General features: G+C 36.2%; 1 protein-coding gene across 2 annotated transcripts in view; it reads right to left on the bottom strand.

Annotated features, from left to right (window-relative positions):
- Acss3 (acyl-CoA synthetase short chain family member 3) overlaps window positions 1-25,016 on the bottom strand; it is a 172,797-nt gene that overhangs the window by 70,064 nt on the left and 77,717 nt on the right. The window contains exons 6-7 of one of the 2 annotated variants that reach the window (XM_036169451.1): window positions 18,848-18,928; window positions 18,662-18,757 (exon numbers count right to left, since the gene is read on the bottom strand). In XM_036169451.1, the coding sequence (XP_036025344.1) occupies window positions 18,662-18,757; window positions 18,848-18,928 (177 nt within the window). The remainder of the gene's footprint in view (window positions 1-18,661; window positions 18,758-18,847; window positions 18,929-25,016) is intronic. The other variant, XM_036169452.1, reaches the window with a different exon arrangement.

Here is a 25,016-nt window from a genome sequence, read left to right on the forward strand (position 1 = left end):
TTATAAATAAAATGCTTTCCTGTTTTAAAATTATTTAAATATATATATAATATAATTTTTTCCAAGAATTCCTATATGATCTCAAGATTGATTAAAAAATAGACAATATCAAAGAAAATATTTCTTCCTAAAACACCCTGGTATAGAACATAAATATTAATACTTCAATTAAGCAAATATCTTTGCTAATATCAGACAGAACCTGACTAGATATTTCATTAGAAGACATAACACAGCTATATGTTGTATAGTTAAATTAAGCACTGGTTTAATAAATATTTATTGAGCAAGTACTATGAGTTAGTTGGTATGGAAACCATTTTGTTAAAAGCCATGGAAAGCACCTCTCTAGTATAACGTATAATGTGACAAAAAAGAATGTGGAAGAATGTATACATATTGCAAATAATTGTACAACAGATGCTGCAGGCTGTGTGCACAATAAATGGAAGGAATACAGTCATGCCAGGCTGTCAGCCCCATCACCGCGAGTAGGTTCAAAGAACAGAAGCAAAGTCCAGGAGCATTTTTCTTTATGAACTTTAAATAAAAGTGACTTAAATACCTTATTGATTTTATTGAGCACTCTTTCCCCACACCCTTCTGCACTTGCACGCACATAGAGAAGCATGTGCACATAAACAATATATCATCTTTGTAATGTCTTTCAAAGGTATCCAATAATGCAGTAACCGTGCGGAGCTGACAATAGAAAGGGACCCCAGTTCTATAGGTTGCATTTTAGTGACTAGCAAGAGCCAAGCACTCAATTTAAAAATGCAATTCTAAGATTAGGCAGTTGAAAAAGCAAACAGTCACACCAAAAGCAAAAAATGTAGCAAAAAGCACCAACCCCAAACCTACCTATGCTCAAATCAATGTCATTACATCTTTATTACTTGCTTTTGAATGACCCCAAAGTAAAGTGTGCATTATTGGTTCTGCCTAGATGACATCAGACAAATAGTACTGTTCCTGACACTAGTGAGGAAGAAATTCTACATCTTCATTTGATACACGGCTTCACTATTTATTTATTGTGTTGTGTATGACAGAGAGAGAGAGAGAGAGAGAGAGAGAGAGAGAGAGAGAGAGAGAGAGAGAGAATGTAGAAGTCAGAAGACTATTGTTAGGAGGCAGTTCTCTCCCTCTATCTTGTGGGATCCCAGGATCCAACTCAGATCCTAACGTTGCCACACAAGCACCTCTACCCAGTGATCCATCTTGCCAGCACACCCAGCATGAAGTTTTAACGTCAGTTTCATAAAGTAGCAATTATTATTATTAGCTAGGCTCATACTGTGGTAGGTAACATTTCACAGTACAGAAATCAAGATAGTTATAGTTATTTAAAAAACAACAACAACAACAACAAAAAAAAAAAACAACCACCTTGAAATTAACTTCCTTGTATAATTTTGTTTACCACTTTGAGACTCAGCCTGTCATTAATGAACTACCAGACGACAAAGTTCTGGTGAGGAAACCAGAACGGAAAGTCAACACATGTTTACTATTGATATTAAGTCTTTAAAAGAGGAAAGCACACACCCTCTTCCAAAGACAGATAAATATCCAAGTTTAATCTTTGAACCCTAAAGAAAATGAAGCCCTGGATGACAAATCCCGTCACTTTGTTGGTGGAGATCAATGCTACTTGTACTTTTCTGGCTTTGACATCAATATCTTTGAGTCAAGCATAGTGGTTGCCTCTGTTTTTTTCAGGATTAGAAATACGTCTAGTTTTTTTAACACTCTTTTTGAGAATGTCACCCAAGGCATGTTTTCACTGAGGTTTTGAGGCAAAGAAAGCAGCATTCCTCACCAGCAAGTGTGAATTTCATTTCAGCAGACAGGTGCTGCAGAGTTTTGCTTTGTTTATTTTGGAATAGTGATGACTCTGGCAACATCATTTGTTAAGTTTCTACTTCATGTCATATGCCATTATCGAAGCATGAGTGTTTTGGCCTGCAACACTTAAACTCGAGACTTAGTAAAACATAAACAAATCTCCAAGAGCTAGTATTTAATGGGAAAAGTCAGAATGTAAAAAAGGTTATATAATTTGTACAGTGCTGTTTGTATAAAACAGAAAACGTATCACGCACGTGCACACACACACACACACACACACACACACACACATACATACACACACTGAGTCCTCCCAAATAAATCATACAAAGAGGCTTATTCTTAATTATAAATGTCCAGCCTTAGTTTGTCTTGTTTCTAGCCAGCCTTCTTTAACTTAACTTATACCACCTACCTTTTGCTTCTGGGCTTTTCCTATTCTCTTACTTCTGTAAATCTTAACTGTTACTCCATGTCTTACTGTGTAGCTGAATGACTGGCCTCTGGAGTCCTCCTCCTTCTCTGGCTATCTCTTCCTCTCTTCCGGATTTCTCCTTCTATATATTCTGTCTGCCTTCTAGCCCCACCTATCCCTTCTCCTGCCTCACTATTGGACTTTCAAATCTTTATTAGACCAGGTGTTTTAGGCAGGCACACTAACACAGCTTCACAGAGTTAAACAAATACAACATAAACAAAAGTAACACACTTTAAAACAATATCCTACAACAGTTCACCTTCCTGAATAGATTAGTGCTGCTATCTGAATAGCTTGGAGGAGTGGATTTCCTCACTTGCCTAACTATCCTTTTGCCAGTTGAGGACAGTTTTCCTCCACCCTGTAGGGTATAACAACAAAGTACCATGCTGTAAATAAACAATAAGAATTCCAGAGGGTTGATCTTATACTTTAGCCTTCGAAAGTCTCTGTGAGAAATAGATCTCTGCTCTCTTCCAATTACCCAGTCTGTCGCATCCCGTTAGAGCAGCCCTAAGTGAATATACCCTCTATATCTGTAGCTGTCCTGTTAGTCTTTATGATTTGCCTCTTTACCTGTCTTTTGTCAGCTCTGGGAATTAAGCACATTGGGTCTGAAAATGAGACTAATCCCCAGGAATGTAGGCATTGCTTCTATCTAGGTGATTAGCATCTATGTATCTCCAGAAATAGAATCTTACTTCTGGAAGTGTTAGTATCAAATAAATGATACAGAGCATGCAGTTGGCAAATCTGCAACCCTGGTGCTGAGCTAATTAGAGGTCTGACATATTTAGCAACCTCAATAGTCACAGAGAGCATTTATCCTCGGCACAGCTAGCAGTTCCCAGCTTCTGGTAGGACTCTTTTTACCTCTGTACTCATCCATGTTAATTGATTTTCAATCACTGCTATGGTGTACCCAGGGAATCACTGAGATCTTTCTGTATCCACAGTGATCAGTGAGTCTGTGCAATTAAGAGAGACATTAAATAGTTTCTTGCTAATCACACTTGCAGACTTCTATGGAAGCCGTAGGGCACTATATATGTAATATCTGAGGTAATGTAATATTTGTGCCATGCTAAATATCTCCACTGTGTCCAACACTGCCCAGACAACCTCAAATGTGCTCATAGTTCCCCATATTAAAAAGTGAAACCAACCCAACCATGCCTCAAGATCCCCTAATTCCTGTCATAAGGTGACTGTAGACACCGTGGTCCCTGAAGACCACTTTAGCTGTCCTGTTACACCTACATAAAGCATGCTCCTTGTCTCCATCTATCTTCAACTGTTGCCCAGTGTCTCTCAGTATACTGTGATTTTCAGCTTCCCCCACTGTCTCTCAGAAATCTCGTTTTTTCACTTATACAGCTTCTTGTTTTCAAATCTCCAAAGTTCACCCAGCTACTATTGTTAATGTTCTTTTCCCTGAGTTTCCTGATTAACTTAGAGAATTAAATTATTAAAAATTCTGGCTATTGAAGTTTTCCTCAGCTTCAAAACTGACACTTCAGAGTTAGACATGTGTTTGAACAGCACATAGAAACTCATGATCCAAACCAAAAGTGTTGTGTCCTTTCCTTCTGGCCATCCTTCCCATTGCAGGGCTATAGTTGAGAACGGCCTTTCCATCAGTTCTCCTAGCTGAAGACATCAGAGCTACATTCAGTGCCCTGCTTCCCTTTCTTATGTTACCTACCTGACGAAGTTATTTATTAGTCTCTGGACTGTGTTTTTTATTATAGTAGACAAAAAATCCCAAATAACTGTTTCACAGGTTCATAGTGAGAATTCATGTATGAAAGGTGCTTAGATGAGTGCCCATTTCTCAATCAATAAGAGTAATTTTATTTTTTTTACTTTCTTGTACACAAAGTCTTTCCTTCCATAAAACATAGTATTATCCTAAAAATCAATGGACAGACTTCAGAGCTAGATTTCAAGAGTCCATTATGGAGTGCCTTCTACAGCTGATAGCTCTTTGAAGTTGACTAGCATTTTCTTTTCTGCAGCTTTCATACAGTCTGAGAGATTCCTTATTTTGATGCTGTGTTTATTTTTGCTTTCTGTTCTATAGATTGATTTTAATTCCTTGGCTATATTGTCAGCTCCTAGAGTGCAAGGACCATATCGAATGCCTATTCTGTTCCCCCTTTGGCCTCTAGAACAATGTTTGCGATATGCTCCTGGAAATATTGGCCATTGAGTTATAACAAAGTTGCACTTGCTTGCTCCAACACACCACACAGGTATATATATATATCACTTGTCATTTGAAGAATCTAAGAGATGTTGGCAGCAGGTTCATAATTTCTTTTAATTTGAGAAGATCAAATTATACAAACCCAGTCATGTAGCAGCAATCTTAAAAGTCTTATTAACAAAAACAAACCTGAGGCCAGTTATTGGGATGAATGCTGGAAGATCAGAGAAGCAGAACAAGCCACAGCTACCTCGCCTCACCAGTTCCTCAGCTGGTCTTATTTCCTCAGACTGCAAGCTTCTGAGTCCTGATCCAAATTGATCTCAGCTGAACTGTGTTCCAAAGCCTAAAAAAGCTTAACCAACCAAATGCTTCTAGTTTCTGGTCTTCACACCTTATATATCTCTCTACTTTCTGCTGTCACTCCCTGGGATTAAAGGCTGGATTTCTAGGATTAAAGGTGAGTGTCTCCATGCTGGCTGTATCCTTGAACACACAGAGATCCACCTAGTTCTGCCTCCCAAGTGCTGGGAATAAAGGCATGCACCACCACCGCCCAACTTATGCTATGGCTTGCTCTGACCCATTTTCTAGCTACCATTTTTGGCTCTGTTCTAGTAGCTGTCTGTTCTCTGACCCCAGATAAGTTTATTTTGGGGAACACACAATATTTTGGGGGAACACAATACCACAAAGTCACAGTAATGACTGAGTCATTTTCCTCACTGTACACACTCACAGTTCTGCTATGCTACATTTAAGAAAAAAGAAAAAGGAATTTTCCATTACATGAGTAGAACAAAGAGTCTATATGTTGAGTATTAAGTGTGCTAGTCAGCTAAATCATAGCTACTAGTTTTAAAGGGAAGTAAAATGCCCTGTCTTTGAGAACAAAATTTTTAAAAAATGAGAAAATATGTGAAAATTCAAATTATGAATAGTGAAATTTAACTACACAAGCAGATAACAATTTTAAAGGGCCTGGATAAGATAGTGGATTAAGAAACCACTAATGGACCTTTTGCAAAATACTGCATAACATAATCTCATGAAAATTATAGATCCAGGGCAATGCAGATATCCCAGAGAAAGCCATCTAAGACTCTTTAGAGGGAGCTAGGCAAGTTTGTTATCTACTACAACTACTAACTGTTCAGCAATTCTCATCTTTAACTCTCCCAAACATGAGATTTTTATACTTGAAAGTAAACTGAAATCAGTGTCTAAAAAATGATTAGAATATTCATAATTTGTTGATAAATTATATTCCCATATATACTGTCATATTAATATACAAATATTTCTTTGAAGTTTTGAATTGCCTTCACATACGCTATCCCAGTGGTGTCCTGTGCAATGCAGAACACATGCACAGCTCATTTTTATGCTGTTCCTTCTCTAAAGAAAAGATGCAGGGTCCCCTAAACTCTCAATTCCTTCTATGCATTCAGAAAAGAGCATGCCATAAGAAGGCTGACAAGCTGAGTGTTCCAAAGTCCTCTAAACTAGAAATAAAACTGGCAGTGGGAGATTATAAATATGTGGGTGGTGGTGAGCCATGAAAAGTGTTGTTATTCTCAGATGAAAAGCTTCAAAGCCATGTTTATTTCCCTCAAACGTTCTGCGAGTAAAGGATGGATCCTTGAGCAGAGTGACCACTGGGATGTTTCCCACACCTGCTCCCCTTTCTTCAAAGTTGGTGGTAGCACAAGGCCTTATAGTACCTGGTGTGCTAGTCCTTCAGCTTCTGCTTAGAAGAGAATTAATGGGATCCAAAGGGAGCTGCCTCCAGTCCTCCAGTGACCACTACTGTGCTGTGAGGACACACAGACTTTGAAAGAAGAAATGTGGAATACTTAAAACTCCACATTTAAAATAGCTAGAATACAGAGGAATGGATGGTTTAATGTTTTAATTTTAATATTCTACTCCCGAGGAAAAAAAACTTCGTATTTTTGAGTAATGACTAACAATTCCACCTCAAATTTAGTTTTGGTATTATGATTTGCCAGTTATTCTACATGCTTTACATGAATTGATCAGTTAAGTGATACAAAGTGATCGCCACTCTCCCTCATTATAAATGAGAAACCCAAGGCTCAGCAGGTAAGTCAATTGCCTGAAGCCAAACAAACACAATAGAGTCAGGAATCACGCCATCCAGGCTTTAACAAGCAGCAGCAGTTTCTCAAAGAAGTACAATATTATCAGTGACTTCTGAAAAGAAACCAGAGTAAATTTCAGACATAAAGGTTAAAACAATTTTACCAAGTAATGTACTTTGTTCTAAGAAAAAAAAATACAGTGATCAAAATTAAAAAAAAAAAAAGTGTTTCAGAAATGGAAAGTAGAGAGTGTGTTTTCTCATTTAGTATATGAGACATGGATTCCTCAAGAAGCTGATTTACCCAGGATCGCAATGATAAATAAAGGCAGACGGTAAAATTTCCAGCCAAGTGATCATGCTTCTACATCATAATTCAGAATGTTAAGTCCTTTACCTTTTGCAACCAATTTTCTATCCAATAAGGCATCATATAGTGCATTTCTTTAAAGCTAATTATTGAATTATTAACAATAATAACCATCCACTCCAGTAAGCCTGAAGAGACTGTAGAAGAATTTATAAGAATGACTTGCTATTAGCAGGTCTATAGTCTGTGGAATCCAAACAGATGCAAAGCAAAAGTAAATTTGTTTTTGTGGATTGCAGTTTTTCTGTTTTCATGTTTGTTCATTTGCTTATAAGACAGATTCCGGTAGCTACATCTCCAGATTATTATTATTATTATTATTATTATTATTATTATTATTATTATTAACACATCAGCCATGGGTTCCCCTGTCCTCCCGCCCCCACTGCCACCTTCCCCCCTTCCCCTCCCCTCCATTCCCATCTCCTCCAGGGCACAGACTCCCCTGGGGATTCATTTCAACCTGATGGATTCAGTACAGGCAGGTCCAGTCCCCTCCTACTAGGCTGAACAAAGTGTCCCTGTGTAAGCCCAAGGTTCCAAACAGCCAGCTCATGCACTAAGGACAGGTCCTGGTCCCACAGCCTGGGGCTGTAAGAGCATGAATTGTTGAGCCCAAGATTGGAAAAAGCACAGGGACAAATAGCCAAACGAATGGAAGCACATGAATTACGAACCGAAGGCTGTGGAGCCCCCAGCTGGATCAGGCCTTCTGGATAAGTGAGACAAGTGAATAGCTTGAACTGTTTGGGAGGCATCTCCAGCTTTTTCAAGGACTCCAAAAAATGATTTTTTCAATTATGTAGAAATGATAGTTATTCTGTCAAAAGCAAGTATATTAAATAGTTTATGGCTTAATCTCAAGATAGATTTAATATAAACAGTAACTAATACTATCCTCTGCACCTAGGTAATTTAAGCAACGAATAGTCAGCTGACTTTCTGCTCAGCACCCCTGCTCCTACTGGCAATGCATGGGTGCACTGTGTTAAGACACACATTGGCAACTGGTATACAGCAAAGATGAACAGAAAGGCAGGGTCTACAAGGACTGTTTGTCCTTGAGAAATTATCTTGGGTTTGCTTCTGCAAATAGCAGCCTGGGAAAGTAGACAAACAACAAACAGAACTTAGACCCAAAAGCATGTCTGCATATAATCACCATACCAACACATACATTTATGCTTGATACCTGATATTAGAGTTGCTTAAGCATCAGAGTTCCTATATGAAGATATTAAGTTATTATACTTTGATCTGTTGTGTACCCAAAGGCTGATGGGAATGGGTCAACTGCCTCCTGATGTTCGTCATAGGAACTGATGGAAACAATGTTTATTTTTTCAGGGATGGGGGGTGGATGGGATTGGGGTGAAGACTTGTGAAAATAAGTTAGGTCATTGGGATCATACTCTCGAAGGGGAAACTGTGAGAATAATTCCTTCCTCTCAGTCTTGTTTCTTGCTGTCCTACACTCCTGCCATCACGTATTCCTCTGCCACAGGCACAAAGCAATGATGGACTAGAATCTCAGAAATCATGAGCCAAAATTAACATTTATTTGCTTGTTCTTAGGTTGATTACCTTACATAGCTTGTCACATACCATAACAAACACCTGTCCTCACCCCTTTGATACTGGAGTTAGGTCTGTTTCAATCAACATTCCATTAATAAAATGGAGATCTGAAGAGGTTCCTCTCAAGAATATGAAAATGGATTGTAAAAAACTGTTTTAACTATTAGATGAAAAATTGAGTACTCTAAATGTATCCTGATGAACTAACAACAGCAAACCTCTACTATAAAAAATGCAATCGATCTGGATAAGCCATTCATGAAGTGCTTTGATAAAAAAGAATGTTGAAATTATATATTTCTTTTTCCAAGACGAAAAAGCCCCACCTTTAAGTCAATTTTTTTTTTTTGTTATCTTCACTCAGTAATGTTGTTAACAACTACTTATTGGAAAAATGAATGGATGGTGAAGAACTAGGTTTGAAGTTGAGCATGGTCACTATCCAAAACTCAGAGGATTCTTCACCAAGCCCCCAGGAGAGCAGAAATGAACAAGCAAACACACTAAAGGAACTTGCAAATGAATGAGACCGCAACAATGAAACAAGTCAGCATGATCCAAGGTACTGGACTCCTGTGCAAAGGGGTTTTGTCTCATTCAAGAAATTAAAGGGGAAGTGTACATGAAATGAGATCTGCTGTATAAAAGGAAAAGGTTTTGGGGAAAAAAGAACAGATAAGCGAGTTCCTATGAGATCAATGAACATAAAGATAACTACAAATATGAAAGCAAACCTTAGGAAGGAAAAGAATAAGTAAGAGGGAGATGCTTGGGGCCCTGAAAGAAGGCTCAGCAGCTAAGAGCGCCAATTGCTCTTGCAGAAGACCCAAGTTCACCTCCCAGTGCCGGTATCATGCAGCTCACAGCCATCTGTAACTCCAGCTCCAAAGGATTCAGTACCTTCTTCTGGATTTCACATACATATAATTAAAAATAAAGTAAATACCTTTTTAAAGAGAGGGGATGATGATCACATTTTGAACGGATATTGTAACCAAAGATGATGATGATTGAAAATATCCACAGGCAGTGTGCTGGGCTCTGCTGACTCCCCATGGGAGACCTCGATTTGGGGGATGTGGGGATGCGGGGTGGCTTGGGAAAGAGGGCTGGAGGTGAGAGGAGGGAGGAGGGGCTGTGGCTAGTATGTGGAGTCAGTAGAAAATTTCTTAATAAAAAAATAAAATGAAAAAAGAAACTATCCACAGGCTTGGGGGGGTGGGGGGAGATGGAGATGATGAGATCCCAGAAAAGACAGTCATTGTGGAGCAATAGTGAGAGATGCGAAACTACAGAGTAAGTTTTAAGATGTGCAGAAGAGCTAGTGAGTGTAGACAATCATTGAGAGAAAACAGTAGTACCCATCGCTACCGACAGCGTTCTGGCTGGGAAATTGAGATAGGGGTTTTTATTTGTTCATGTTTGAACTCTGCAGCTATTGAATGATATGTCCACTTATGGAGGAAAAAAATCTTATTAATGTCTATTATATTCATCAGTAAATCGTTCAGGCATGTAATAATCTCGTATCTAGAAGTTAAAGGTCCAATGTGGTTTTAACTATTTCTTTTTTTCTAATTTCATCAGCTAATGTACTTACAGACTTTAATTAAATTCTAGAGCATATTAAATTATCTTTGTTGAAATAAAAGGGCTCATTGATTATTCATTAATAAAATGCTGTGTGCTATTTACATTGGAAAAGAGATTTTGTTTATAAATTGTCTCTTGCACTTGAGATGATTTGCCACATAATGAACTGCAAATCTCCTAGTACTTTGGAGTATCAGTTTTGTTAAATCAGGATTCATCACTAAGGAAGCACAATATACTAAGACACCAAATCACTTTAACATAACACCTTTGAAATGTTATGATTTACTAAGAATAAAAGTAAAACTTCAATCAAGCAAAGTAATAGATACATATTTTCTAGAAAAGTTAGCATTCTATAAACTGTGATAATGTTCTAGTGAATTATGTTTTCTGTATAAAGATTATAGTTTTAGCACTTAAACATAGGAGTATGGCTTTCTGAGTAAATTATTTCTTATAATACTAAAATAAACTAACATTAATACAATTCTCTTTTCATATCCATGGATTCTGGATCTGTCAATTCAAATAACCATGGATCAAAATTGTTAGAAATAATATCTATACTGTACATACTGATTTCTTCTTTTTATCATTCACTAAATAATACAATAATGAGTATGTATATAGAATTTATGCTATATATTTATTGTATAAAATATAAATTGGAGTTGAAGTGTGTGGAAGGACATGCTTATTTTACATATATACATCCCCACTACATATAGAAACATGAGACTCTTTAAGTTTTATTATGTGCGAAGGATCCTGGAACCACTCTCCCATGGACACCATGAGACCATGTTAGAAAGTTGGTAATTAGTATAAAAAGAGCAACGCAAGTTGGACAATTCTTTTTTTTTTTTTTCAATTGCTGTCCTAAAGACACATCAAGATTCTTTTTAACTTAATACCTTTAGCTTAAATTAGTCAATTAGGTAAAAACCATCCCTACATTTTGCATGTCCCTAGAGCCAGTTAACCCTCTTTTAAAATGTTTCATTTTACCTACCTCCCAGAAAGCCCTGTGCCAGGCAGAAATGACAAATGTCCCTTGCCCACAGAATTTACAGAATGACAGCACTGCATTTGCAAAGCTGGAGGGATTTGGATGATTTAATGGCAGTATAAAGCAAAAATAACTTCTGTCAGCCTGAGAAAAGCAAAAATTGAAATATCAGAGCAGATGTGATACTGATAAGCTGTGGCATTTAATACAAAATATTTAAGAGTCAGTCCCTTGAGAAAAGGACTACTATGTAATTGGATCACAATAAACATGGAGCTTTAGCTGAGGGAAACATTTAGCCACTGGCAGATTTCTGGCCATTTAAGTCACGGTTTTATTTGGTGTTGGGTGAGAAAAGTAAGATGCCAGGAACCAGAGAAAAGATTGTAAATGTAGGTGAGAAGATGAGGATGGGTCATTTATATTATGTAAATGACTTATGTTCTTAAAGGTATAGGTGCTCTTTGAAGCGGTGATTTTTTTTTATACTTTAGCTTTAATATCAACTATTTATAAAACAGCAGAGTTGTCAGCAATTATAGGAAATATTACGCAAATAAACAATGGACCTTTCTTCCATTTACTCTTGTAGTTAAGTTCCTATAAAAGCTACATTTCTGCATCTACTCAGGATAATGATGCAGTGAAGATAAGGAGCTACCTCTCCTGGGATCTGTATTGTCCCCTTTCATCCCCAAGTACTCATTGCTATTATATAGCAGCTCAACAGTATTTGTGTATTTATGTGTATTTACTTTTTTCAGGAATTTGAGTTAAATTCATTAGCTGAGGGAATGTTTATTTACTCTGCAACTTGTCACATATATAATCATACTACTTGTAAATACAGATTTTTTGTCATCCCTATCTAATATGTATACTCTGTATTTCTTCATATTGTTGTATTCAACTAGCTATACATTCAATAATTATGACACCTAAAACCGTGGAAATTGACATCCATGCTTTGCCTAAATTATGGGAAAAAAATCTTCCAATCTCTTTAAATATGATGAGTTATGTATTTTTAAATAACCCTTTTCAGGTTCAGGATGCAGTTGCTATTCCTTGGGATTCTCAATTATGAATGGGTATTGAGTTAGAAAAATGACTTCTATTAATAGGCATGACTGTATGATCCTTATCTTTAGTTTATGATTCTAATAGATATATATGGTAAATCACATTTGATTGATATTCAAGAATTAAAAGAGACTTTGATATTGGAACAAAGTCAGCGTAGTCAGCGTGAGCATATATAGACCTACCCTACTTCCTGGATAGGATTTTACAGAATTTATTAATTCTTTAAACATTTGGTAGAATTTTCAATAAGGCCATCTGTTACTGAAGATTTCTTATAAATATTTTTCAGTTGCAAATTTGATTTTCTTAATAGCAATAATGTTCAAAGGATTGACTTCATATTTAATAGGTAAATTGTATTTTGTGGAAAAAAAACTGGTCGATTTCATCTAAAGTCATGAAATTTACATTTTAAGTTGGCCATAGTGTTTATGATTCTTTTTATAACTTCTACATCATTAGTGATACATTGTTCCTTTTGTATTGATAATTTGTGTCTTCTTTTTCTCATTTAGACTTGTATAGGTTGGTCAATTTGATTTAAAAAGAACACAATCTGTGATTCATGGGTTTTCTCTCCAGCCTTCCTCTTTTCAATTTCATTATTGTCTGCTCTTATCTCTATTATTTCCTCGATTCTACTTCTTTGGCTTTATTTTGCTCTTCTTTCCCTAGTTTCTTGAGATGGGTACATAGATTCTCCATCAGAGATTTTTCTATTTCCTAATATATCCCATCAGGCACTGATTTACTTCTGCCCCACAAATAATGACATGCTGTAAATGTATCTACTTTTTCATTCAGTTGTATATTTATCTTAATTTCCTTAAGAGTATTTATGTAATATATTCAAAAAGTACATTTATTAGCTTTCAATGGTTTTATTTTCAATTTACCTTTTTACTGATTTTGTGTTATCCAACATGTTCAAAGAAAAGATTCTGTATAATTTCAATCATTTTAAATTACCTACAGAGTAGTGAAGGGACATGCACCTGTGAATGTATGCGTTTATATGTCACCAGACAATGAACATCTTGAAGTCTGTTCTATTGGAAACTTTTAGAATATGCTAAATGTGTTTGGGACAGATGGTTAGTAAATGTTGATCATATCTTACTCAAAAATGTTTACTTGTAAATTGTTGCTGATTTAATTTCTGTTATCATAATCATTATTGATAAAAGGTTGATGAAAAGGGGAAAGAGAGAAACCAGGGTAGAGACAGCCTAAAATGTAGTAACATGATGGGAAGAATGAGCTTTCTGCAAGACCCTCACTATAGTGATTATCTGAAATATTCAACTAGGTTCAGGTACAAATCATATTAGATTCCAAATATAGGAGCCAAGATAATATACTTGTTCACCACAGCTGAAAAGAAATTTTAGATGCATGCCAAGAGACACTTCCAAGAGATAAAAGTTACAAATCAGTAGATTCAAATAAATATATTCATCAATGGAATGTGAAAATAAAGAACAATGCATAGATAGAGGGAACCTTAACAGAACTATTGAGTGTATGGATGGCAAGAGGTTTTGTCAGGAAGCTCAGAATTTTGAGGGAGTTTAGTGACTAGTAAATGTCATTTGAGCATAAAGTACATGTGGATGTGGACCATCTACAGATGTCTGAGAAGGCATTGAAAATACAAAGGTTAGTCTAATATAATAAAAGTATTTGGAAAACCTGGTTAAAATAGTAATCCTTAAACCTATCTGCAAGGAGATTGCTCCAATTTTAGGTCAAAGGGAGGGAAAGCTGGACTGGAAAATGATCACAATTTTTGGAGATGAACGATGCAAATGAGAAAGAGAATTCAATGTAATTTACACAGTCTAAATGAAGTCCTTAATACACTTAATACATGTACTGTGCTGAAGACTAGGTTATGATTCCCTTATACCTTCTTAAATGTGTGCATATCACTGAAGTACAGTGTAGACAGCTCCACAATAGACACAGCTCATAAAAGACTACACCACATAAAAGGCAGACAGAGATAGAGACTTTTTTCAGGTGATGACACCATTCCATCTGAACACTCACAGATAGGAAAAATTCTCCAGTTAACTCTTGGGTATAAACCCAAAGGACTCTACATCCAACTACAGAGACAGTTGCGCAAACATGTTCCTTGTAGCTCTATTTTTATAGCCAAAAATCATGAACAGCCTAGATGTCTGTCCATCAATAGATGAATGGATAAAGAGAATGTGGTACATTATACACCAGAATATTACTCAGATGCTTAAAAAGAAAGAAATCATGAAATGCACCTAAATGGATGGAGACAGAAAGTTCCATCCGGACTGAAGCAATCCAGACCCCAAAAGACAAATATGTTATGTTCTTACTTAAATGTGGATGGTACCTGTTAAGTCTTCAATAAGCAGGCTACATATAAACTTCATAGCCGCTGAGATTAAGTAAAAGGTAAGGGACTGGTAGGGTAGGGGAAGATGCATCTCTAGGAAGAGAAAATAGAATTATGGATGGATGATGATAAGGAGAATTGAACAAAAGATAAAGCAAGGATGGAGAGGGAAGACAATTGTGAGGGAGACAGTAAAAGGAGGCACATAATATAAAACTAAGGGACAGGGCTGGGGATTTAGCTCAGTGGTAGAGTGTTTGCCTAGCAAGAGCAAGGCCCTGGGTTCGATCCTCAGCTCCAGCAAAACAAACAAACAAACAAAGAGTCATTTGAGGGGTCATATGCAAACCTAATACAGTAGAAACATTACAAGGTATACAAACAATACTTACAGGCAGGTCTCATAACCAACAGCAGATTGCAAACACAAAACAAGCTCAGTGATAATTTTGGAGAGTTTTTATTTTGTAATGCTTTGTCTAGGGTTTTATTTTTCCTAGCAGTCTTTGCTTATATATACTGGTTTCTGGTTTGTATTCTTATGGGATTTCTTCATGTGCTAATGTGTGTGTCTCTGCATATATATGTGTTTCTTGTGCTTTTTCTTTAGCTATTTACTTCCTTTGTTTGTTTTGTCCTATTCTGGTTTGATTGTTTTTATTTTTCAATATTGTTTATTATTACTACTATTATATTTAAATGACTGCTTTCTAATGAGAGAGAGAGAGAATATACTTGGGTGGGTGGGACTGTGGGGAGGGTCTGAGACAAGCTTGGGGGACCGTAACCAGAACGTAGTATATGAAAAATCTATTTTAAATAAATATATGTAAAAAAAAGAGTAAAAGAAAGAAAAGCAGTATATATATATACTGATGGAGGAGGTTCTCTGACCAGCTGATTTGCATGTGAGTCATACAAGGAATTGCAGGGCTTCAGTTTTGGAACTTGTCACCCATGCTGGGATGTGCATTTTCGTGATGCAGCTGCCTTTGTGTCGCCTTGGCTCCTATTACTAACGTCTTAAACATAATCCTGTCAGTAACTTTAAAAATGCATCCATTCATACACTCTTGCAGGCAAACGTGTGCGCGCACACACACACACACACACACACACACACACATATTTCATGAAAGAAGAGACAAAGGAAAAGAAACAAGAATGGGTAAAGCTATTAGTCATGATGGCTGATGCCTCCTGAGAAAGATGATGGAATGAGAATGGCAAAGGTCTTTGACTTTACCACTTAGGAAGTCAACTAGAAGCTTCCATGAACAGTAGCTTCTATGAAGTGAAACAGACTGAAACCAGATTAAGTGAGATGAAGCCTGCATGGAGGAGGATGAGGCAGAGATGATTTGGAGAGGAGCATTTTTCAAGGAATCGAGCTTGTATAGAAGAATATGAAGATCCAAAAGTTAGAAGTGGTATAAGTCAGGAGAGGTTTTGTTTTGAGATCAGGAAAAAAAAAAATGAGACATTATAAGTAAGAAGAGGAAAAATTCAGAATTTACAGAAAAGAATTTAAATATTTCTTGTCAGTCATACAACAAATGTTTATAGATCTCTATACTATTTTTGAAAACATCTTTCCAAGATAAACAGCCAACTCTCTTGACAGTGTTAAGACATGTTTTAAATAAACAAGAAAAATAATGGAAAGCCAATTGAAAAAATTAGACATTCCTGTTCTAAGTATTTCAATTCTGAGGTCAGCTTAAGAGCCATGAAAACTGAATAAATTCTGTTTTGTTACATTTGAATGGGCAATGTCACATTTCAGTATAAGCATTTATTGTTTGGATTTATTTTGTTTTCTTCAAGAGGAATGATGATCTCAAGAGAAAAAAATTTATCTGAGTTTAGTATAGAGCAGATGTGTCAAGATCATTTCATGTGTTATATTATAAACATCTAAATGTCTATCAAGTCTTCAGGATATGAAAAGACTTGTAAGAAAAGTGGAATCGTGTGAGATGTTTTAACACTTGTTTCAAAGTCTATTATATTTTTCAAGGACAGCAAACTAGCCAACAAAAAAATAATGGAAGTCTTAAAATGGTGGAGATTCCAGGAAAATTTCCTAAGATTAGAGAATGGCCTCACATGTTTCTTACAATTGTTGAATTAGCAATTCTTAATGCAACAAAATATCTAAACAATCTGATGCCTTTCTCTACATGCTCCAGTTTTCAATCTGATATTCCTTACCACACAGTGAGAGACTGCTGACATGAAAGACATCCTAAGATTGAGAAGCTCCCCAGTCTTCCACAGTGTCAGATATTTAAATTTATGCCTGATTATTCCTAAAATATATGTCCCATAATTGTATTATGAGGATTTTAAAAAGTGCTACAAAAATACAGTAGCTCTTCAAACATTGAAACATATCTATACAACATACAAATAAAGCATGTTGTTTAAACTAACTGCTTCCAAATTCTCCATTTCTTCCCTGGAGCTTAAGAAATTACTTTCTCTCACAGTGATATGAGCTGAAAATAAATTTTCAAGTGTGGAAAAGTTAGATTATACCACCTCACATGCTGAATATTTTTAAAGCAGTGTATCAATATCTTGCTTCCGTGCTAGGAGATTGTGGGAAATTTTGAGACAAAAGCTATGGACAACTAATGATCCTCCTGTTTAATGTCTATGGGAAATTTTTAAAGCATTTTAATTTAAATTTTACTTTTTGCTTATTGGGGGGGGGTATGTGAGAGAGAAATGTGCATGTGTATTTGTATAGTGCAGGTGACCATGGAGGCCAGAAGGGTCTGAGAGATCCCACAGAACTGGAGTTATAAGTTGTGGTGACCTGCCTGCCATGCTTGCTTGGAAAGCAAACTCCAATTCTCGGCAAGAACACAACGATCTCTTGACTGCCAATCCATTTCTGTAGCCCCACTCCATTTTATTTTGGTTTACATAGGAGTATGAAAAGATTTCTATATCTTTCCATCTTACCAGTATCATATTAAATGATAATTTAGAAAATACCATATATGTTATCACACCCAGATGTTTAAAAAGCATTAAAAACTACATTTGCTTTTTTTTTCTCTTGTGTGCACATATATCAACATGCTTATGTCTATGTTGTGGGGTGCCTGTTTTCAGAGGACCACTTGCAGGTAGTCAGTCCTCTCCTTCAACCATATGTATTCTATGGATGGAACTCAGGTATTTAGATATAGTGACTGGGAATCTTCACTAAGATCTATCTTCTACTCCAGTGGTTCTCAACATTCCTAATCCTGCGGCCTTGTAATACAGTTCTTTATGTTGTGGTGATCCCCAACCATGAAATTATTTTCACTGCTACTTCATCACTATAATTTTGATACTGGTATGATACTTGTAATGTAAATATCCGTTTTCCGATGCTCTTTAGGGGTTGTGAACCACAGGCTGAGAACCATTGCAAAACTCTGAGTATGTTGGTATGGCTACATGTGAGTCACTGATAGGATTGCAGAAAACAGACAAATGAGGGGCATTCTCTAATAAATGAATGTATAGAAACCTTATTTCAGGATGACTTTAATTACTTTATCAGAGTCTTCAAGTTTCATTTAGTCACTCTAGGTTTCTTTCTCTTTTTATATTCGTAGTTGATATTAGAAGCCATAGAAAATATTTATTTAAGATAGGGAAAATAATTTTGTAAATCTACTGATTTTGTTTTAAAAATGTGAATCTACGTTGATTGTTTCATGATAATCCTTTTTTAGGAGTCTAAAATCCATATCCCTTTGATATTACCACTCAGAGATCTCCTGGCATAGATTTTAAGGTTGTTCTCCAGAATTTTGTTTTTATTGACTTTCTTTTAGATCCTTTTCTATTTGAAATAAACTTTTTCACTGAAGAATCTATAATATTTCCTGCTAACATCCAAATTTCACTATTCCTATCCAGGATTACTCATCAAGAACTTGATTCCAGTAAAGTAAGGGTCCTGTATATAGTATAACTTCTATTTTGTTACCTCATATAAAACCGTTGTGTTTCCATGTAGAAGAGGCCCATAGCAAATATAGGAATGTCCGACCACCCAGCCTAAATCAGAAGCCGCCCACCATACCTAAAAAATAAAAAAATAATAATAATAATAATAAAACTCATGTCTTAACCAGAGGTGTGCCATATGGTAGAAGTGTAAAACCCTGATTACCTCTCCAGGTTTGAGGCCATATATGGAAGACATTGTCCAGTTCAGCATTACAGCATATCCCCCAGTGGGTCTAACCACACCCTGAAAGAGAGGGATAAAATGAAGTTAAAATTTACCAAATATGTGAAAAGAGTCACTGTTTTCACTCTATCTATCCTAAAATTTAGAGATTCAAATCATTCACTATTCTGTAGACTACAAATTACATTGACTCATACATAGTCTTACATATAGCTGTATTTAAATTTTGGTTTCTTTGGATTCTCTAAAAGAAAGCCCAGAGAGTTTGTGTTCATTATTTCCAGTTATAGAAAACCATTGTTATATGACATCCTTAACAGGATAGGAAAACCTACAACCTCACAAAGTAATTATGTAATGCAATTTTAACAGGAACATTCAGTATCAATATTGCAGTTTCAAATGCATTAACAGAACAAAAAGAAATGGAACCTACTCAAACTGAATGAACAAAATGTTAAATGAAGGTGGCTTAAAATATAGACCAACTTAAGAATATCCATTCCTAATGATGATAACAATAGGCTGCTTAGAGGGAACAAAGTTGCATTCTAATTAAGATCTGATTACACTGCTAACTGGGAATCACATAGCACGACATGGGAGTTGAACAATACTTTAATGATGATTTCCAGAAGTATGAACAATGAATCCTGATGAGTTAGCCTTTAGGCTAACAGATGTGTTTTATGTTGCATTTGGGGCAAATCAAGGCATCACTACACCATTATGTACAGTTTTCACAAATCTGTTTCTAGTACCTTCCCTTAACACTGGAAACTTATCCAAACTCAACATAAAATTAATGTTTGAACACTGGGCACATGAGTCATCATGATAAGAATGAATGATAAATATAATAATTAGGTCTGTTTATTATGCCATTATAAATACTAGCGATCATCAGTGCCAATAAGACATGGCTACTGAATTAAGCCAGCAAATGCCTACTGAGTAATAACAGTAATATGAATCCACATGCCCTTTGAAGCATCTTTGAGCCTACCATAAGAACTGTTCTTTTCAAAACATTATCCTCTTCAAAAGACTAAACACCCTAATTATTGGATGTTCTCTTAGTTGTACAGTTTTTGTATCACCCTGTAGTTTTAAAACATGTGCATGATTCAGGAGAATGGCAGGTGGGGAGGGACGGGACATGGCCCTGACTTTGCAATAGCTGCTACCATTGCTGCTCTCCTAGGGTGCCTCTAACAAAGCACAGGCATCAAACTGTGGGACATATTGCATCCACCACCAACACCTGGTCTCTTGGCAAATATCAGGTGCAACTTTATTGGCATTTGAGAGCTATTTTCTATGTTATATGATACAGTTAACATGCAGCTGGCTCTCTGGTTCACCTTGGAAGTGTTAGGTATTATAAGCCTCTTTCAAGCAAGCTTTCTATATGCACTTACTTACCAAATCCAAATATTCTAGATGAACTCTATCTCATCTTCCTTTGCTAATTAGTTTCAATTAAAATGTGTTTTCCTATGGTCCAGGAAGTCAATGTATTTGGTATTAATAATTTTTCAAACACTCTTTCCTAAAAATCTTTTAGTTTTTTGGAAAGGAAACACCATCCAGTTTCTTTTGGATCCTGTATGGTTTCATATATCGTAGTGGAGAGCACTATTTAATGTCAGCAATGACTTCAGTTATGATGTGTTAGAGGTTTTTTTTTCACTATACCTGTCACAGAATTTTATTTTATTTATTTGACAAAATGCTTTATGAGAGCAGTTTTGGTGCTTTGGGATTCTTGAACACAGAAGGTTCATAAAATGTCTTTCATTTTTCTTCTTTATCTGAAGAAACATCAGTATGTGGAACCCAGTACTTTGCCTAATATTCACTGAAGTCTTTTTATTTTACTGAATTCCATTGAGACAATATATTTAGATCATGTTTTCTCCAACTCCTCCCAGATTCTCCCCAACTTCTTACCTACCCAATTTATGTTTTCTCTCTCACTCCCTCATCCAAACACTTAATAAGCAATAAAAATAAGAACACACCCAAAAACAAATATCAAAATGAAGCAAAAGTGTAATGAGACAAAAAAAAAGTAAAAAAAAAAAATGAACAAAAAAGTCCACAGAAATAGATTGAGTTCATTTTGTGTTGCCTAATTACACGTAGGCATGGGGCCTGTTCTGGAGTGTGGTTGATATATCCAGTGAGACTCACTGGAGAAAAATGTGTTTTTCCTATGCTAGTAGGTATCAATTGCAGATAGCTTCTCAGTTAGGTGTGTGACCCTGTGTCCATTTTCCACTGTCAGTGCTGTGACCCTATCAGGCTGGAATCTGTGCAGATCCTGAGCATGCTGCTGCGGTCTCTGTGAGTACATATGTGCATCAGTCCTGTTGTCTCTGGAAGATGCTGTTTCCTGGGAGTCATCTACTAACTCGGGCTCTTAGAGTCTTTCCATCTCCTCTTTATATATAGATAATATATAATATAATAGTCCTATTTAGGACTATTACTCCAAATTCCCTGACTCTCAGCACATTGTCCATTTGTGGGCCTCTGTTATTGTCACATACTACAAGAAGAAGCAAGCTCCTCTAGCTGTGGGTTGAGTGAGGCACTGTTCTACGGACATAGCAGAATGCTATTAGTAATCATTTTATTGCTATATTTCTATATAGCATTGGTCTTTATCCTAGGCCTAAGATATATCCAGGGCCAGGTTCTTGGCCACTTCTGCAGTGTCAGGTATGGGTTCCATCATGTGGAGCAGACCTTAACTCTAATCAAAAAGTGGATGGTTACACCCAAAACTTCGTTCCGCTAATATGCATCAGTATATCTTTCAGGCAGGTCACTGTGGTAGGTCACAGAGTTTATAGCTGTTGATACTGATGATTACCTTTATCTTCTGATAGCATTCAAAGGACCTTCCAGTATCATACATACTAGCTGGTAAGTGTGAAGCTTATAGTTAGGCATCAACTAGAATTCTCCATGTGCAAAGATTGAAATGTTATCTTAGTGTTGCTGCATTGTATCAAGGGATTATTTGCCATCATAATGGAGTAAAAATGTAAATGGGAAAATGAACTGACTAGAAATTATGAAGTATAAAAGGCTTGGGATACACAACTAAATATTAATGTGGTTGTAAAACACAGAAGACAAATTTAAACTATGAATTAAAAGTTTCTATTTATCAAATACTACTTCTTGACATGATGTCTACCAATTTATTATATTATTACTCAATACTTAAACCTTTGCTACCAAAAAAGGAAAAAAAGAAAGAAAGAAAGAAAAACTATGAGTCTGAGCCATTTAATCAAATCATGGATAAAAAAATTTCATTGTAATGGCTAATATTTATGCACTTAGTTAATTTTTTGTATAAAGAGACTTGCACCACTAAGTATGGACTCTATCACTGAGCTACACTTCCAGTCTAAAATTGTTTTTTAAATATTATTTCCTTCATTCTATAAATTACCATTTTTTAAATTTAACCTATACTTGCTTAATCCACATGGAATTGCCAAATAATTAGAAATTATCATCAAATATTCTTATTACAAACAACTGAAATGGAGGTGAACAAGAGCCAAAGGCCATGATTTCTGCTTTAATTGTTTTTTAGTCCCCACCTTAAAAAATGGATCTTAAAAATTTAGTCAACATCAGTTCATTAATCAGCTATAGTTGTGCAATTTGGCCAGGCCTGCTAAGATATTCAGATAATAGACTTTAAACATCTGAGAATTTTTAATGATGTAAAAATATAGAACTATACAGATTCATATTCTCCACATGTGTATTTTATGAGATGTTCAGAATAAAAAAATATTAGGTTTTACAAGACATGATTCTGAATATTAATTTGATAATAATAAAATAGGAAGAGGGTATGTTTTGGTTCTTGCCTATAACTATGGTTTTCAGGTAACGATAATTGCATATGAAAGAGAAAGCCTGTGCCACCTCAGAACACAGAACTCATTTTCAAATAACCAACTCTCAAATTACATGCTTAGTAAGGAAAAGTAATCAGAAACTAAAAATAGCTATTTCTTAAAAAGTGATTCTTGCTATATTGCCTAGGCTGGCCTCAAACACCTGAGCCCAAGTGATTCTCCTGCCTTTAGCTTCATGTAACTGAAACTTTAGATGTGTTTGCCAAGCCTGATTCTAAAGAGGATAATTGTACTGTTTATATTTAATACTGTGGTTAAGGTAAAAGTACTTATTCAAGAACAATGTTTTCCTCTAAAATGCAAGTTCAAGGTATTTCAGTCTTTTGAGTTTCTGTTACTGCTTCCCACCTGTGCTTATACTCTACCTTAAGTGTAAAAGCTTTAGTGATCTAATGAAATCTCAAAAAATCCCTATAGAGTAACAGCATTCTGGACTCTACAGGATCAGACATAATCTTTGGGATATGAAGAAGCTGAAAAATCTTCATGTGATCATAGTGCTTATTGCTCAGAAAGAAGACATGAAATAAATTCTGTTTCAGAATGAGAAGTATGAAAATATAGGTATTTTTGACCACGTAGAAATTTATACAGTATTGAAAAAAATCCTTTTTTTTTTTCATTTTACATACCAATCACTGTTCCCTCTCCCTCCCCTTCTCAAACTCAATCTCCATAAAACTAATGGATGGTTACTTGTCACCCAGGAATGAGAGCAAAGTCATCACAGAGAATACCTTAATTACTACATCTTAATGGGATGCTTTTTGTGGTACAAAATGCCACAGACTTACCTAAACTGTAACATTAATTGGAGAAAGAAAATGAGACTTTAGGAAATGTGCAGTTCCTTTTGCTGCAACTTGAGAAGGAAATGTGCAAATGGAATAAGAATGTTGAAGGGTAAGGACAAGGAAGGCTGGGATGTGCAGTGAGACCGAGTGTATAGGTTACTCATTCCCAAATAGTCTGTGTGTTGTGGGGGTTCTTGAATTGTCCTATAAAAATCTGAAAGGCAGAAACTGCAGAGATTTCTCAGTGATTGAGACCACTTAGTGCTAATCCAGAGGACTAGAGTTCAGTTACCAGAATTCATTTTGAGCAGCTTACAACTCCCTGTAAACTCATCTTAATGGAACTGATACTCTAGTTTGGCCTCTGTACACACACACACACACACACACACACACACACACACACACACACACCTGTTCTAAAACAAGAAAACACTGAGACATACATGTTATATTTAAAAAGAAATACATCAGCAAATGTTGAAGGGAGTTGGAGTTTTAGTAAGCAAAAGAAATAGCTCTGGTCAACTTAAAAATTCTGTATACCATCACAATCTTATCCACCTGTGAATCTTGCGAGTCACAACAATCCTGGCAAGACGTAGCCATTGGTGCAACAAGGGCATGGATGTTATAGGGGTAACCAACCAAGTTCTGGTTAGATTTAAAGCCATTATATAGAATCAAACTTATACTTTGCACTGCAAACCTAGCCAAGAACCCATAATAAGAGCAGTCAAGAGCTCAACAGGAGAATCTACTTTATTATTTTGCTAAATAGACATAATATAAAACTGTCTTCTAAGTCCTTATCCGTATGTCAATGAATTAATGTCTTTCAATCCTCAACAGAGACGCTTCTTTTTTTTTTTTTTTTTTTTGCAGTCAACATCAATGAGTAAGAGACTCACAAAGTGTTCAAAGTAGAGAAAATAAGTGGTGGTGTGCTCAGCCCAAAATGTGACATTTTTATCTACTGTCATTCCCTTAAGGCTTGGGGAACATAAAGGAAGAAAGAGGAGTTTGGTAAGAGACAGATGTTTCAGGAGGATTGATATGAAATAGTGTCTTTTGGTCTTTGCTCTTACGAACTCACAAAAGTTGTGGTTGCCTGTACAAGATGTGTCCAAATCAAGCTAGTCAACATTCTAGAGTGGATGGAGGCTGGGTTCAGGAGGCCCAACACCCCCCTGAGTAGCTATTGATGGCTGCTGGGGGAGGAAAATTCAGTCTCCTTCTGGGGTGAGCACCGACATCACCATCAGTGTGGTTCCTCTCCCACACTGACTGCAGGGCAGACAGCGCAGTGTGTACTCCATAGACCGGACATTTAGTCCATGTGCTGCTGACCAAACAAGATAAACAATAAACAGTGGAGCAAGCAGCTGTATCAACAAGACA

Source organism: Onychomys torridus, chromosome 20 (assembly GCF_903995425.1).
Source record: "Onychomys torridus chromosome 20, mOncTor1.1, whole genome shotgun sequence".
Lineage (NCBI taxonomy): Eukaryota > Metazoa > Chordata > Mammalia > Rodentia > Cricetidae > Onychomys > Onychomys torridus.